The sequence below is a fragment of the Myotis myotis genome, unplaced genomic scaffold, assembly GCF_014108235.1.
Source record: "Myotis myotis isolate mMyoMyo1 unplaced genomic scaffold, mMyoMyo1.p scaffold_m19_p_7, whole genome shotgun sequence".
Taxonomy (NCBI): domain Eukaryota; kingdom Metazoa; phylum Chordata; class Mammalia; order Chiroptera; family Vespertilionidae; genus Myotis; species Myotis myotis.
This window is the reverse complement of record NW_023416379.1, coordinates 63,841,182-63,858,371: the sequence shown is the minus strand read 5'-3', so window position 1 is coordinate 63,858,371 and position 17,190 is coordinate 63,841,182. Positions and strand designations below refer to the sequence as shown.

At 39.5% G+C, this 17,190-nt stretch overlaps 1 protein-coding gene across 1 annotated transcript in view; it reads left to right on the top strand.

Moving 5' to 3' along the window:
- Positions 1-16,443, top strand: part of CD109 (CD109 molecule) — a 114,492-nt gene extending 98,049 nt beyond the window's left edge. The window contains exons 25-33 of the mRNA XM_036316684.1: positions 1,496-1,724; positions 2,736-2,901; positions 5,104-5,294; positions 5,983-6,138; positions 7,213-7,278; positions 10,109-10,251; positions 12,433-12,580; positions 14,300-14,402; positions 15,968-16,443. Of these exons, the coding sequence (XP_036172577.1) occupies positions 1,496-1,724; positions 2,736-2,901; positions 5,104-5,294; positions 5,983-6,138; positions 7,213-7,278; positions 10,109-10,251; positions 12,433-12,580; positions 14,300-14,402; positions 15,968-16,134 (1,369 nt within the window). The 3' untranslated portion in view covers positions 16,135-16,443. The remainder of the gene's footprint in view (positions 1-1,495; positions 1,725-2,735; positions 2,902-5,103; positions 5,295-5,982; positions 6,139-7,212; positions 7,279-10,108; positions 10,252-12,432; positions 12,581-14,299; positions 14,403-15,967) is intronic.
- Positions 16,444-17,190: the final 747 nt, after the last annotated feature.

Sequence of the window (17,190 nt, the reverse complement as noted above, 5' to 3'; positions counted from 1 at the left end):
GAAATACCGGGTGATTGTGACATAATTTTTTCTTTAATTTATATGATCAACATGAATTTTTTGTAAAGGCAGTCAGTGTGGTTTGTTTAACGTTATTTTTATGAGTGTGGGATTAAGTAATGAGTATCTGGAGTTTCTTCCAGAATGGAATCTCTGCATGGCTGATTTTGGATGATTGCTCTCTCTCCTTGCTTTTTCCTTACTATCTTCAATTCTGTATTTCACTCAGAAAAAGACTGACTGTATCAGTCAGGTTGGGCAGGGCATGTTATGGTAACCACCCCTTAAATCTCAGTAGCTTACAGTATTTACAACAGAGGTTTTCTTTCACATGCTGCATTTCCATTATGGGCCAGCAGGGGGCACTGCAGTCTATGCTTCAGCTGCCACCATCTCACCTCACCGGGAAGCTTCAGGCTTTAATATGCAGCTCTGGCAATTGGATGCGTCAGCCTGGGTGTACCATTTCTTTTCACTTTGTCATTATCAAAGCTGGTCACATGGTCATGTTTCACTTCAGGGAGGCAAGAAAGTGAATTCCTCTGTATCCTGAAAGTAAAAGGGAACTGGATATTATTGAATATTAATAATATTTACCACACTAAATCTTTTATAGGATGAAACAGATCTGGTTCAAATTTTCTTTTGGCATGAGTCAGGATATAGATCCAAAAATAGAAAGGTTTCAGTGTTTTATTGCTTGACATTCTTTTCACCTCAATACTTAGTGTTCTGTAGCGGGGATCAGCCAGCTTTTTCTGTAAAGGTTCAGAGAGTAAGTATGTTAGGCATATAGGCCACATGGTGTCTCTGCAGCATGTTCTTCCCTCTCCTCTCATTCCTCCCTTTTTCCTTTTAAACAAATTTTTAGGTGGAGGATGGAGTGGGGAGAGGTAAAAAAAACCCAACAACACCCAAAACAGACTGCTGTATTTGGCCCAAGGGCCAGACCTAGCCCAACAGATTTAGCCCATAGACTTTAATTTGCTGCCTCCTGTCCTATGGGAAAGAAAATATCCATTTTCTCTACTGAAAAGTATGGCAGTTTGTGACCTATATATACTTTATTCATGTCTTTAGGGCTGAGAGAAGTATGTAATAAGTTCATCCTTGGTAAATACCCAGAACAGTCCAAAGATGAGTAATCTTGGACAATTTATTTAACTCTCTTGGAATGTCAAATTCTCAATCTATCAAATAATGAGTCCTTATTAGATGATTTCTAAATTCCTTTCTAAGCCTGAGATGATGTGAGTGGACCTGAAATTTCTTGACCACACTCAAGTGGGAACTAGGTCTACCAGGTACGCGGAGTTGTTTGTGTTACCTCCTTATTGTGTCCTTCCCTTTGTTTCTTCTTCGGGGAGTCTCCCTTGGGTGACGCTTCTGATGGGGAAAGAAGTGTTGCTATTGTTGGTGTTTTCTTGCTCAGCGTTATTTGGAGGACTTTATTCATTGTATTTTATGTCACTTCCCTCCACTCCCTTCCCCCAAGGTTGTCAGCCTTTGTTTTACGATGTTTCCTTGAAGCTGATCATTACATAGATATTGATCAGAATGTGCTACACAGAATATATACATGGCTCAAAGGCCGTCAGAAATCCAATGGTGAATTTTGGGAACCAGGAAGAGTGATCCACAGTGAGCTTCAAGGTGGCAATAAAAGTCCAGTAACGCTTACAGCTTATATTGTGACTTCTCTCCTGAGTTACAGAAAGTATCAGGTATTTCATCTTTGATTTCATAAATGATGGGTGGGGAATCACAGGAGAGGTAGGTTTGGATGGGTCCAGTATGTGTCTGGAAACTTAGGGAATTTTGTATTTCATACCACATTTGAAGTATGAATTTGGGCATCCTTTTGCTTTGCATTTGTGACCACATTCCAAGATCTGAAAATAAAAATATTGACCCACTTTCTCAGAGTAACGAGGAGAATTCTAAAAATGCTTTCCAGTATAAGTGTTGTTGTACTTGCTGTTGGTAAGCTAAGTCAATTCCTATTTTGTTGTTGGAAAGGTTAATTTCTTAGGGGACAGACAATTCTTCAGAATTTGGGAGTGCATTTTATTAAATCTAGGTTGTGAAGGGTTTTTTTTATTTCTAAAATATTATGGAGCAATTACAGTGTCTGCTCATTTAGTACAAAGCACACCCACACTCTAAAAAGCGTGTTAAATGGGCATGGATGTCTGGTTGAGAATGAGTGTACGTGGAAAGTTATGCTAATGAGCTTAATTTCGCTCCAGAACTGTCTCAGTGATTGATGCCTTTACTGCTTCATGCCGACTGCATTTCGCATGATCAAAACCAGCCATTCTCTAGATTAAGCTCCTACTATTTTCCTAGCCCAGGTCTAGGTGTGCAGGAGAGAAACTTTCCCCTGAATTCAGAGCTTCAACACCTGAGATCACATATGAGAAGTATCTTTCCTTAATTACATTGTATGCTTGAATCTGAATTCATGATATCCAACGGGAGAAACCCTGGCAAAAAGTTCTACTTTTTATTTCCTGTAAGGCACGGTGCCTATTTACTTTCAAAAACGGGAAAAGTAGTGTTATGGTTTAAACACATGGCAAATCCATGAATGTCCACACTCATTGTTGATTCCCATTGCCTAGGTCAAAAGTCAGGTGCTTCCTGGACGCTGAAATTATTTTTTGAATAAATGCTTGAAAGTAGTTTTGGGGTTCTTTCGAATGGTAAAATATATATATTTTTTTCCTTTCAAGCCTCATCTTGATGTGAAAAACTCTATCAAGTTTTTGGAGTCTGAGTTCCTCAGAGGAATCTCAGACAATTATACCCTGGCTCTTACGACGTACGCGCTGTCCTTCCTGGGGAGCCCGAAAGCCGCGGAAGCTTTGGATATCCTGATTCAGAGAGCAGAAATGGAAGGTATATGCGTAGCCCATGGACACGAGCAGTGGGGTAGTGAAGACCCTGGGAGTGGGGTGAGCAGGAGCTTCAGCCGTGGGCAAACTACGGCCCGCGGGCCGATCCGGCCCGTTCGGCTGTTCTATCCGGCCCGCGGAGCCGAAAGAGCGGAGGGTTCTCTTGCTCTCCCCTCCGCTCCTTCACCAGCAGCAGTGTTAACATGTATTAGTTCACACAAACACTCCATCCATGCTTTTGTTCCGGCCCTCCGGTCCAGTTTAAGAACCCATTGTGGCCCTCGAGTCAAAAAGTTTGCCCACCCCTGGAGGTGGAGGGGAGTACAGGAGGGGGTGGGATGGGAGATATCTATAATACTATCAACAATAAAAATATATTTAAAAAAAGGGGGTAACACGCAGGTCCTATTGGAGGTTGTTAGACTGTTGGGCACTAGGAGATACATAAATTATGTGAGAGAGTTTTGTAAGCCAGATGTGAAGTTGATTAATTTACATCTTCTAAATGGGATGAAGCATGAAGCACAGAGGATTATGACATGGCCATGTTGCTTCTACTCCCCCCAAGAGTTTTTCAGAGAATTTCAGGGCATAGATAGTTTCTTCTTTTGGATACATTCTACCAGATGTCAGTTACCCTTGTAGTTTTCTGATACCATTTCTGCTAATCCCCTTTGTGAGCTGCAGTTTTCTGAACTGTAAAATTGGAGTGACACCAACTTAAGGGTTGCTGTGAAGATTAAATGAGATAATGCACAGTGCTTGCTGCATGGTCCATGTTTAAAAATGGGAACCACAAAGGTAATTAATAGAAACACAAATGCCAGACAAATGCTGTTAGTGAATTATGGGTAGGATATATATATTTTTGAATGGGGACTATTTAGGGCAGTGGTTCTCAACCTTCCTAATGCCACGACCCTTTAATACAGTTCCTCATGTTGTGGTGACCCCCAACCATAAAATTATTTTCGTTGCTACTTCATAACTATAATTTTGCTACTGTTATGAGTCATAATGTAAATATCTGATATGCAGGATGTACTTTCATTGTTACAAATTGAACATAATTAAAGCATGGTGATTAATCACAAAACCAATATGTAATTATATATGTGTTTTCCCGATGGTCTTAGGCTACCCCTGTGAAAGGGTCATTCGACCCCCAAAGGGGCTGCGACCCACAGGTTGAGAACCACTGATTTAGGGCCTACAGCAGGGCAAAACCTACAGATGTTGTCACTTCCCAAATGGCCTCTACAGTCAGGGATTCAGGGTGTGTGTGTGTGTGTGTGTGTGTGTGTGTGTGTGTGTGTGCTTGTGAATGTGTAGTTAGATAGATAGATATGGGGATGAGTGGGCTGAAACAGCTGTTTCAAAGCTCTGTTAATTCAAGAAGGGATAACTGTAGAAAGTATTTTGAGACTTCTGAGGCTGTAACAGATTGAATCCTTATCACCTATTGTTGTGCTGGGGATAAAGATTATTGCACAGAGGCTGAAGCAGTCCTTGACGTATCTTCTCCTCCGCTTGGCAGTTATTATACATTCCACCCAAGTGTAATCATCATCTAAACAGTAATATTTGAGGGGGGGGGCACCAAATAGGATGCTCCTCCAGCGGCTCGTAGGAATATCTCTAGGAAGATTGTTGAGTTGGCCAGGGCCCCTCATTTTTTTCTTGGGGGCTTGGATTTGGAACTTATAACACCAACTTTCAGATAATGAAGGAGAGGTTTCCCAGAACATTAGAGCTGGTTAATGGCTGATTCCCAGAGCAGGGTTCTTTCCAATGTATTCTAAAATATTTTTGTGATGGCCTGTTCAGAAAAGTTATGTACATTATTTTCTGGAATATAGTATGTTTTTTTTTCTTTTATTTATAGCTATTGAGTCTAGAGCCAAACATATGGATATCTTTTGGGAAAATATTTTCATGAAAACATCCTCACATATAACCAATAGGGAAAGAATGAAAATTTATATTTCAATAGTTTAAAAAGTGATGTATAAGTACATGTTTATATCTGTGCATGCATGTGTGTGTTTAAATATACATGTTTTATTTGGCATACATATATACATATAAAGCAATAGAAATCATTTTATGTTAGCCAACTAGAACTTGGATCAGTGTAAGGATATTTAATGGTATAAAATGTAGGTTTTCTGTCATTGGTCATTCTGGCATTACTTTTCTCTTGCAGGAGACATGCTATTCTGGGTGTCATCAGCGTCCGGACTTTCTGAGTCCTGGCAGCCCAGATCCCTGGATATCGAAGTCGCAGCCTATGCGCTGCACTCACACTTCCTGCAGAATCGGGTTTCTGATGGAATCGCAATTATGAGGTGGCTGAGCAGGCAAAGAAACAGCTTGGGAGGTTTTGTATCTACCCAGGTGAGTCATGACAGTTTTTTTTAATTTATTTTTTTCAATATATTTTATTGATTTTAGAGAGGAAGGGAGAGGGAGAGAGAGATAGAAACATCAATGATGAGAGAATCATTGATAGGCTGCCTCCTGCACGCCCCCTACTGGGGATCGAGCCTGCAACCCAGGCATGTGCCCTTGGCCGGAGTCAAACCTGGGACCCTTCAGTCTGCAGCCGATGCGCTATCCATTGAGCAAAACCAGCTAGGGCAGTCATGACAGTTTTAAATTTATTATCCATCCATCCATCCATCCACCCATCCACCCATAGCTTTAGGAAGTATGTAGTTGCTTTTTTTTCATGACTTCATCAAATTACTTAGCAGTTTAAAAGTTAAGTAACTTAAGCCAAAGGTTTAAATTACTCATTTTAACTTTTTCTCATCATGGATATAAATATCGCCTCTGATATTTATAGGGAATAAATTAGTTCCCCATCTGTATTAGCCATTTTCCCATCCGTGGTAACTGATATTGTAGATGGGGAGTTCTGTCCAGCCGATATTTTCTGAGCCTCTCAAGGAGATTCAAAGATGAATAAAGGAGACTTCCACCCTCAGGGAAGGGGGATGACCGTATAGCGGGGTTCCTAAACATTACTGTATTTGACCTTGATGTATACTTGTATACACACATGGTTTTCTTTTCTCAACAGGACACCATTGTGGCCTTGAAGGCCCTGTCTGAATTTGCAGTCCTGATGAACACAGAAGGGACACATATGCAAGTGACCATAACGGGGTCTGTGGCACCAAGTCCTGTAACGTTTCTGATTGACGCACAGAACTACTTTATGCTCCAGTCGGCAGAGGTGTGGACAAGGGGTGGCTATTTAAAATTCTGTGCGGATGACTCTGTAGGGTAGAAAATGGTTTTAACTCTGTTCTATTGATTTCAACAAAGACTTGTTCCCAGAGCCCTGTAGCGACTGGGAGGAAGGAGCACACTCCTTTGGTTGAATTTGCTGAGCTGGGGAAGGGAGGAGGGGATGGGAATTTTGAAAAGGAGAAAACATGGGCCCTGACATATTGGGACCAGAATGAACACCCATTGAGATACTGTTCTTTGCAGGAATCGTGCTCAATTTCTTTACATGTGCTACTGCACTTATTTCTCAAACCAGCACTAAGAAGTAAGTTCCATCCAGCAGATATTTTCTTACTTTTATCCCTGTTGTACACATGATAAAACTGAGGCCGAGCGAGGTTAAAAACTTGCTCAAGATCATGCTACTAACAACAGTAGAGCTACGACTTGAACCCATGGTTTTCAAAGACCATGTTCTTTTCAGCTGCCCCACCTGTCCTCATTAGAGAATTGATAAAACCAGTATTAGAATTCTTACTTTGATATGGAATAAAGGCCTATGCTAGACCCTAACCTTATCTCCCTGGGTAACCTTGTGGGAACTTGAGCGTAATGGATGAAAGTAATAATTTCAAGGCTGGAAACTGAGGAAGAGGGGCTATGGCAAAGGAAAAGAAGGAATAACCTTAGTCATAGGCAATGATGATGTGTCACTGGGTGCCCAGCATGACCAAAGGATTAGGCACTGACTAAGGGAGGTCAATGGAGAGAGCTGGCGTGTTTCTTGTCTTTCATGCATCAGCCCCTAAAGAAGGGCAGGCCTACCCCTAGCGCTAATGTGCTTTTCTAAAGGGCAGAGGTGAGGGCGTGTGAAGAGTGGGCGCTACTTTCTCTAACTTCACTTCTGTCATGGTTGACCCAGAGCTTTTGATATGTGAGGCCCTGTAAAGTTCTTAGAGCTTTCCACAGATTGCTCACACTGTATCCCTAATGAGGAATCACACTGACCTCTTGTGCTACTTGGAAGGACCTAGATATGGAAAATTCGCCTTATTCACTTTCCCCCACCTTTATTCAGCTTGCTGTGGCAGTGCCAATTGAAGTTAATATTTCCGCAGATGGTTATGGATTTGCTGTTTGTCAGGTATGTAATAATATTTGGTTAAATATGACTTGTTATAACAATTCTTTGGTTTGGGGCACTGCTAAATCTTTAAGTTAGACAATGTATAGATCCTTAATGATTTATTTATATGAGTTAGGCAAGATAAATCACTATTAGAGACGTTATTAGCTGGAGAATAGACAGCAACTCTATGGATTGATAATCTATTGGATAAATATTTCTTGGTTATTATATACAGCTTGAAGTGAGAACGAAAATCCTCCAACACTATTCCTGTGAATTGTTGGGAGCTCCCACATTATTTTATGGAAATAGAGCTCTGAATTTTAATGCTATGACTTGATAAATAAATATGCGTTTTACTTACAACTTAATATTCATCAAACAATATAAAGGTCAACATGGCATTACAAGTAATTGACCTAAAGATAGGAAATGTGTCCTGTACTAGAGCATGATATGCTTAATGTTCTGGTACAGGAAGAAAATCCAAAGAAATCTACCTTTTATCATGCAATAGGGATTAGAATAAAATGAAAGTAGCATGAAAAATACAGGATGAAATATAGGATGAAATAATTATTATACTAAATAATACATGAAAATCATAGGAACTAAAAATCATTTCATTAGAAACCCAATATAATATGTGATAGGACCAACAATGATTATGTGCTTGGTTAGAAAAAACAAACCAAACAAACCCTGAAAGATTTACTGAGAAAGTAAAAAAAAAAAAAAAGGCTATTATACAGAAAATGGACTTTTTTAAAACACCAGGACAGTTGTTCTAGACAAGAGAGCAGAAACACTTGCTAAGTAAGGCAGAAGCTTAGGTATAATTTGGGAACTTCCAAATAATTCTCAGATTAATTTTTCTGATACTCAGAACAAGTGAATGTTTTTTAAAAATCAAGGAAAAGTGATCACAGTTAAAAGGAATGGTATTCAATGAAAAAGATTGAAAGAAAAAAGAGCGAAGAGTTTGTATTGGTCTTTACTAACAAAGACCGGGTGAAAATTCTCATCCCTAAACCATCTTTCAATGCAAACAGTAAATCTGAAAGTAAATACACAGGATATTTTAGATACAATTGGAAAATTATGTAAGTATACTTTATTCACCAAATTGGTTGGCACTCATTCTCGATAAACCAAATGTACACAAATTCCTTAAGCCAAATGATTTTTACTTGAGGTTTGAAGGGCAGAGTGGTAAATATGGCACCTACTGGTCAGAGTGTTCATCAGTCCTATGTGTTTATCAACGTGCAGAAAACAAAAGGTAGGGACTAAAAGGCCCTGCGCATGATGGAGACAAACATTGCAGAAAGAAGGTCACGCTGGAATAAATTTTGAGATTTCCTCTAGTTGATATTTTTCTAAGGGCCCTGGAAAAAGAATGGCAAAGAAAACTCAGTTTTACAGTAATTGTTAATTTCTTTTGAGCAATAAAATGCTAAGCTGTTGGAAATAAGCTGCAAGATCTTTTGAAGTTCTCTGAGTGAGCAGTTGAACTTTATTGTGGGCCAAACATAAACCCTAATACTTAGTTATAGATGACATTACTTATGTCCCAGAGGACAAATTTAATAGTCCTTGTTTGTGTCCTGATGGTATTGGTTCTTAAAGGACAACTGCATGCCACTGGAAGAGGGATGATGAAAGTAATAGCGATCATCTCTCCAAATTTATGAAACCATTCCTTCAACTGCTCCAAAAATACTCTATATAATTTTAGTTGTAGTTAAAGAAAGAGTTGGAGAATTTCCAGGGTGAGAAAACAAGAATGATCAAGGGGATGAAGGATTTGAGCTAGGAGTGGCAGAATGAAAAGTTGGAAATCTTGGGTTTAAAAGATGAAGGCTCAGAGAAAGGATTTTTAATAGTATGTAAATCCACAATGGGTATTAGAGGTTTAGTTCTCTGTGTGTGTGATTTAAGTATAAAGCAGAAAAAATATACAACTTACATAGCAATAGGAAGGCTTATGAACCTTGGATCAAAAAATGTGGAAGAGGTAAAAAATTTAGATCCCAGTTCAACGTGGCATGAGGCAGGCCTAGAAAATTTTCCCAAGCTTCTGATCTTAGGATTCATTTGAGTAAAACACTGGTTTTCACACTCCCCAGTGTCCACACAGGACTTCACATTATTGGTGGACACAGAGTATGGAAATGCTGGAAAAGACCCAGTTGACTTGAAAACCGTTATTTACTTTATCATCTCTGAAAGATATATGATAAAAAAAGAATCCTGAGCAGTTGAATAGGTTTCTGTCCCACCAAGACTCTTAGATGTTTTAGCTTTGTTTTATCTTAGAGTTTCTAAGGTTCCAGTGTGTGAAAGATGACTTCAGTTGGGCAGCAGAGTTTAGAAATTAGTGGACACTCTTAAGAAAGTTGGCAATAGATGTTTCTCTCTCTCCTCCCCCAACCCTTTTCACTCTCTGAAACTCAAGGGGAAAAATACCCTAAAGTGAGGATTAAGAAGAAATAATAATAAAGAAAGAAAGTTGGCAGTAGTTTCACTTTTTCCCAATAGGGAATGTTTTACATTCTTTGGAAGAAAACAATACCCATGACTATCATTCATGATAATCTATGACACTTGTTTTGGAATGTTAGCAAACTTTTCTCAGTTTTAAAAATCATTACTTATAAACTTTCATAACAATGTTCGTTACTAATGATACTTTGTTAGCTAGTAAAACTAATTTTTTTCTAGGTTGGAGTTTGTGAATGTAGTTGATAATCATTACCTAACATTTAGAAAACATAATGATGGTAATTTATTGCTAACAATTTATTGCTAATTTGTTATTAATGCTAATTTGTTATTTTTGCAGCTAAATGTTTTTTATAATGTGAAAGATTCAGAGTCTTACAAAAACCAAAAATCAATCCAAAGTCAAGAAGTCTTTGACTTAGCTGTTGCTGTAAAAGATAATGAAGATGATATCAATCATTTGAATTTGAATGTATGCACAAGGTTGGTATCTGTTTAACTCTCCTCATTCCCCTTTACAAAAGAAAAGATTTGAAGATTTAATTATTTATATATATCTAACTATATCAATACAGAAGGAGTTACATTGAACAGAGATTTGTTATGCATTATACTTTAGACTTCAACTAGACATGTGTGAACTGCTAATAATATTTAAGCATTTCTCAATGTGTCCAACATTATTTACAAGTTTTCTTCGTACTTATAAAACCTTTGCATGGAAAAATTTACTAAAACTCAGGTCTAATTGATGAAAACTGGAAAATAACCAATCACACTTAATACATCCAAATTGGTTATTACTGGTTGTTTTTTTTTTTGTCATTTTTATGTTAAGCAATTATTCCAGGTTCATATTTAGTATTCAGTGTTATTTTTTAAAAAAATTTTATTTGTTAATCCTCACCTGAGGATATTTTTCCATTGATTTTTAGAGAGAGTGGAAGAGAGAGGGAAAGACAGAGAGAAACATTGATGTGAGAGAAAACGTATCGATCGGTTGCCTCCTGCACAAGCCCTGACCAGGGAATGGGTCGGGGAGGAGCCTGCAACCAAGGTACGTGTCCTTGACCGGAATGAAACCCAAGACCCTTTGGTCCAAAGGCCGACACTCTTTTCACTGAACCAAACCAGTTAGGGTGAATGTTATATTTTTAACTCAAAATTTCATAAGAGCAGGCAAGTTCAATGACGAGAATAGTTTCATTTTCTTTTTTTAGATAGTGAAAATATTCCAATTTAGAAGGTCTCACCGTGGATAATTAGGCACGTATAGCTTCTGGGAGTACGTGTAAGGTGTTTGTAAATTTGGTTTGTATCCAGTGCATCTGAGGATCTTGTTAAATCATAAGGAAAAAAGGCTCCACTCAAAGGTATAGTGGAGCGAGTCTGTGAAGTTGTGGTCCTCAGCTTTCTGCTCATTCTAACACACACACAAGACACACAAGTTTGAGAGCAGCTCCTTTAGAAAGTTCTTTTTTAAAAAAGCATTGTTTATGGATTTCAGAGAGGAAGGGAGAGGGAGAGAGAGAGAGAGAGAGAGAGAGAGAGAGAGAGAGAGAGAGAGAGAGAGAGAAAGAAACACCAATGATGAGAGAGAATCATCGACTGGCTGCCTCCTGCCTGCCCCCTAGTGGGGATCAAGCCCATGACCTGGGCATGTGCCTTGACCAAGAATCGAACCAGTAACCTCCTAATTTATTGGCCACTGCTCAACCACTGAGCCACACCGGCCAGACAGAAAGTTCTTGAATCAAGAGACTTTACAGTTGGGATTGCTGAGCCAACTGCAGTCAGCAGTTGTACTGTATGGCTTTTCCATCGGTCATCGGTTCGTTGTTCTAAAAAGCAAGATTTTCTGCCAGCCCTGCTGGGGTTTGCTGCGGGAAAGGACACCAGGAATTCACTTAACAATGCTATGATCCTTTCATGTTGGAGACACACTTCTTCCCGTAACCACACTGGGCTCCTTCTGCTCCAAACAGACAGCTCTTGCCAGCTCTTCATTTTAGAAAAATATTTACTTTAAAGGAGACAAAATGTGGTTGGTGCCCAGGTGCTTTGATGCTGACATTGTGTACAGCAGTGTGAGGGAACGAGGAGGTGTGATAAAACTTTCCGAGGCTGGTCCCTGTCTCCAGGTGGCCAAAGAAAACACAAAATGTGCTCCAAGTCTGCGGGAGAACAAAGGGAAGGACGTAAAACCAGATGAAGGCAAGGTTGCTAAAGACTTGGCCTAGCTCTGCTGCAAAGTGGTGGTAAACGATGACTCTGTGTCCGTCCTGGCTTCCTGCGGGAACCTTTCGGGCTGTCAGCTTTTGAGAAAATGCAATTCAGTTTGGAGTCACCACTCAAAAACAGAGTTGCCTGCTGAACGGGCACCGAGGTTGTACCTGTCACAGCCTACCCAGGCCTGTTGCATGGCAGGCGTTTCGCACTGTCTGCGAAGTGCACACATTTTCTACCATTATTCCTCCTGTGGTTGGAAGTGATGAGGCGTTCACACCTGGAAGGAAAGGATGACCTCTTTTACAGTTTTCTGCAGTGATTTTTATTGGAACGATATAGTAATATTTGAAATGACACTTGGCAGTTTTAACTTTTCTATGAAGATAGTTTGCCAGCAGCTTTTGGTTTTTCTTCCATCCTTTCCTTTCGATGTAGGTTTCTGGGCCCAGAAAGAAGTGGCATGGCCCTCATGGAGGTGAACCTGCTCAGCGGTTTCACTGTGCCGTCAGATGCAATTCCTCTGAGCGAGACAGTGAAGAAAGTGGAGAGCGATCAGGGGAAACTCAACCTATACTTGGATTCTGTAAGTAGTGAAACCCGTTTCATCATGGTGACCATTGACAGAGCCTCCATGTCTTGTGTTCAAAGTCTCCCTTACTTTACACATGTTTTCTTTAAGTTGTTATTTCAGCATTTTGTGTCCCTGAGTGACTTTAACACAGCAACCTTATATTTGTTCTCATTAAAAAGACATCATTATAGAATTAGTTTTATTAAAGAACATTGCTATTAATGATGACCCCGGTGAAAGTCTTGATAACCAAATCGTTATTTCATGCCAGATGTAAAATAAATATATAGAAACTGCCACATTAGAATTTTAAAAATCAAGTCCAGATCTCACTTTGAGAACCCCTCCCTCACCTCAGGGAATTGCTAAACATATTCGTTTAAATGCTGATGATGGAAGCTTTATTTACATGTTTTAAAATGCTTTTATGAAGCTTTAAATAAATCCCAAAGTGGGTTAATATTCCTTCATTGATGTCAGGTGCTTACATCATAGCAGAATATTTTCAGAAGTTTGGTCTTTATATGTAATTATTACATAATTTTCATACATACTTCCCATTGCTGTATGAAAATTGTTGGTTCAAGAATAAGGTGCATAAAATATGTGAGAATAATGTAAGTGAAGAATTCAAGACTCTACTTATGTCTCAAAACTGCTGGTCTGTAAGTTTATTCTTTTCTTCTAACATCTATATGAAATTCATAGGTTGAATTGAAATTGAGTTCTAAGTGTTTTAGGATTTCATGTTACATGAGGGGAATATGTATTTTTTTTTATTCCAGTTTTGCCAAATATGAATCAGAAATATATTGCTTTAGCAATATATCTACTTTTAAAAAGCTAGTTCTTGAATGTTCTCATTGTTTTAAGACTTCAAAAGTCACAGTGGTTAAAAACCTGTTAAAATTAATTCAGGGTCTCTAGGATTCTTTTGCTGTTCAGGAATTTTCTTATACTAAATAACTGCTTGAAAGCCACAGGCCTGATTTAGAACTTGAAGAACAAATTTAGAGTTTTTATTTAATAACATAATTGGTTTTGAAGGTTGTCCTATACTCGAAATGTTCTTGTTAATAGAGTTATTTTAATTTGAGTGTCCATTATATTTTGACAGATTAATTTGAATTTTTATTTACTGCTAATTGGTATATGATGGAATGTTTGAAGGCATTTGTCAATTTTGGATTCCTTAACCAGTTTTGTTTGCCAGCTTGGCATAAGCTGCCCCTCTTAGAAGCCAGGAGGCTGGCCTTTTGTACTTCCTATCAGTCACTGGCTGTGGGGTGCTCCCGCCTCCCCGGTGTACCCGTCCACCCCAGGGTTACCTCACTCACTGGGAGAAGTGGCTCCTGTGAGCTCAGGGCCTTTCTCCAGATAAGGGGCTGCTGAGAGCTATTAGCAGGAACTGCTGTGGGTGCACTACCTGAGGCAGGGGGTCTGGGTGAGGCAGCAGGGCCTCAGAGCATTTGTCCTTGGGATTGCTGCTTGACCACTCAGTATCTCTCCCTCTCAGTAAAATGGAAGTAAGAACAATACCTGTCCTGTAAGGGTAGTTTATGGTTAAATGAGATAATTTATATAAAGTGCTTACCACAGTATCGGGCATGTAGAAGTGCTCCCTAAATGTTAGTTTCTGTATGTCTCCTAAAATAAGAAAAAGAAATATCTTTTACTTTTTTATGAACACATAGTCTGCCATTTTCTTAAAAGTCTTTTGTATTTTTCAAGGTCAATGAAACCCAGTTCTGTGTTGATATCCCTGCTGTGAGAAACTTTAAAGTTTCAAATGCACAAGATGCTTCTGTGTCCATAGTGGATTACTATGAACCAAGTAAGTGAGTTCTGACTTCCTGTTACTGTAGGAGTTAAGCTAGGCATCCACCCATCCATCCCTTCATTCATTCACTCACTCACTAATTCATTTATTCAAAGTGGTCACCAGCTGGATTGGTTTTGTGGTGGGGGGTATTGTTAGGGGAAGTGTAGGAGGTAGGGGAGCAGGAGGTAAGCTTTTCATTTAAATGAAGACAACTGATCATTTACAAGGTCCTTGTGGGACATGTTGGGGAACCACTGATGTTGAACCGTGTTTCTGTCAGAAGGGCCGGATATGCTGTGGAGACGCGAGGATAGTACCTAGTTATCCAACTTTGTTATTTGACCTCGCTGCAGAATTTCCCAAGTGATGTTCCTTAGGTGTTACGGAGAACATTTTCAACCTTTAAGAAACCAAAGAGGTTCAGTCAATGTAAATTTACTTTTGTGTGTGGAAAACAACTTATTTATGAAAGGCACATTTTTAAATGAACACGTGGGAAAGATCAGCGTTTTAAAAGCCTACCATCTCATTTTTGAAAATCCTAAAGGTAGAAAACATATTTATAACATTAAAAAAAATTAAATAGGAAGAAATCTGAAGATAGAATATTTTTGATAATTGTAAAAATTAAAGTAATTTGTTTTATAATGAGTTCATTAGAGTGTTATAAGTGCTTTATATAGTTTGTTTCATATTAGCTTATCCTATAAAATTTACCAAAGCTGAGTACTTTTTAGAAGATTATGTTCTCAGTGTTTTAAAGCAGCAATTTTTAATCCTTTTCATCTCATGGCACACATAAACTAATTACTAAAATTCTGCTCTACCCCCCCAAAAATATAATTTTTGCTGACCTGACAAAAAAATAGGTATAATTTTGATTCATTCGCATTGGACAGCTATGGTTGTATTGACTGTTGTCCTTCTTTTACTTGGCAATCTAAGGGAGAGGAGGGCAGTGCCCCTGACTCAATCGAGAGGTATTGCATGTTGTAAAAATTCTTGCGACACACCGGTTGGAAAATCACCGTTTTAAAGCATTGAAACAAGGCAGTGCATTTTCTTCATATTTTTGTACTTTTAAATAAAGCCCTTTGTAAATACCTTCTTTCTGTTTTTTTAAAAAAAATAATTTATTTTTCAATTATAGTTAACATACAATGTAAGTATCTCTTTTCAGTAGTTCTCATGGCCAGAACTTTTTCTCGAGTGCACAGACGATATCGCTCTAAAAGAAACGCTGGAGGCAGTGAAACAACCCTTCACTGAAAGTCTGTCCCGCTCCATGAGGCCCCGGGCTGGGCTTGCCCCAAGCAGGCAGCCGCAGCCCGTTTTCTCTGTCCATGCCGGCAGCTGTGGGTGGTGCACAGACTGGCCCGAAAGCGCTGTTCCCCACTTGGATTTGGTTAGCAGTGTGGGCCCCTCTGGACCATTTCACTTGTTTCTTGTAAAGAAAAACAAAATTGTATGGAGAATGGAAAACTCAGGAAAGTGCATTGAAATGCTTTTAAGCTTTGGCAAAGGAAACGTTTCTAAGCAAGGGAGACGTGTAAACTGATGTCCTCCTCTTTGAACAGGGAGACGCGCGGTGAGAAGTTACAACTCCAAAGTGAAGCTGTCCTCCTGTGACCTCTCTAGCTGCCCCCACGAGAGCGCGAGCGGCGCGCCGGCCGCCCTCCGTCACTCTCCAGTTGTTTTCGTTTTCTGTTTCATGCTTCTGTCCCCTTTGCAGCGTTGGCTGTGACTTACTTTTTAAGGGCTCGGTGGGACCCATGTCCAGAGTCACACGTGATTGTCTTATTTTCATAATCCAATGTTGCTTCTGACTATTTTGAAAAACAATTTTTTTCCCTTCTTTTTGTGGGGTTGAGGGGGATGCTGTACCACAGGTCCTAGTATGTATGGCTGCATAGATTTCTTCACCTGACTTCCGTGTGCAACAAAATGGCGAATTATTGCAGCTGTATATCTTTATTTTTCCCCTCTTTAAAATATTTCAGGATTTTGGAGGAGGTGTTGTTTTCTCCAGAATAAATGTGTTATTTTAGATCCATTCTTCTTTTCATTTTCCAGAGGAAATGAGGTTCTTTAGACTTGTTAAACAGCAGTCTTTCCTTTAGTATTGATAACCTAAAAATAAAAGGCCAAGGCTAGAGGCATCAGGATTTATTTGAGATAAAAAGGAATCGTTACTTGGAAAGCACTGATTCAGGCAGAAGCCCAGATCGTGTTCGGGTTAGGAGACAAAGACAAGGGGGAATTATGAGAAAGGGAAGGAAAGCAATGACATCATTAGAAGGCAGGTGCTCCTATTGGTGCAGATAAGCTAACCTAGCGATGTTTCATTCTGAGCGCTGTGTTTCATTTTCAGCCCCGTAGCCATCAGTGTGGTAGTCACAACAGCTGCTTCCTGGCTGTCCTTGCAGACACAGTGCCGCTGTAGGTTATTTGGCCCTGTGTTAACCTCCCGAAGGTGTGAGGCATCAGGCTCGCACAGCTCTGACTCCATTTTAAAGTAGCTTCGGTCATATTAGTTTTTAGTGTTAAAGACGAATTCCCTGAGAACTGGGAGAAAACAGCCAGAAGGAGGAGCGTGTTCTGTCCCCTTCCCACATCCGCCTTAACACTGCTCCCCAGCCCAGCCCAGCACACCGCCATGGTCTCTGTACCTCCTTTCCCATTGCATATCACATCCCCCTTTTTCCAATGTCGACGGTGAATTTTTTAAAATCAAAATGTGGTTTTTCCACTCCAAATGTAATCATATACCACATACCTTTACTCTTCCTCTATTTTTCTT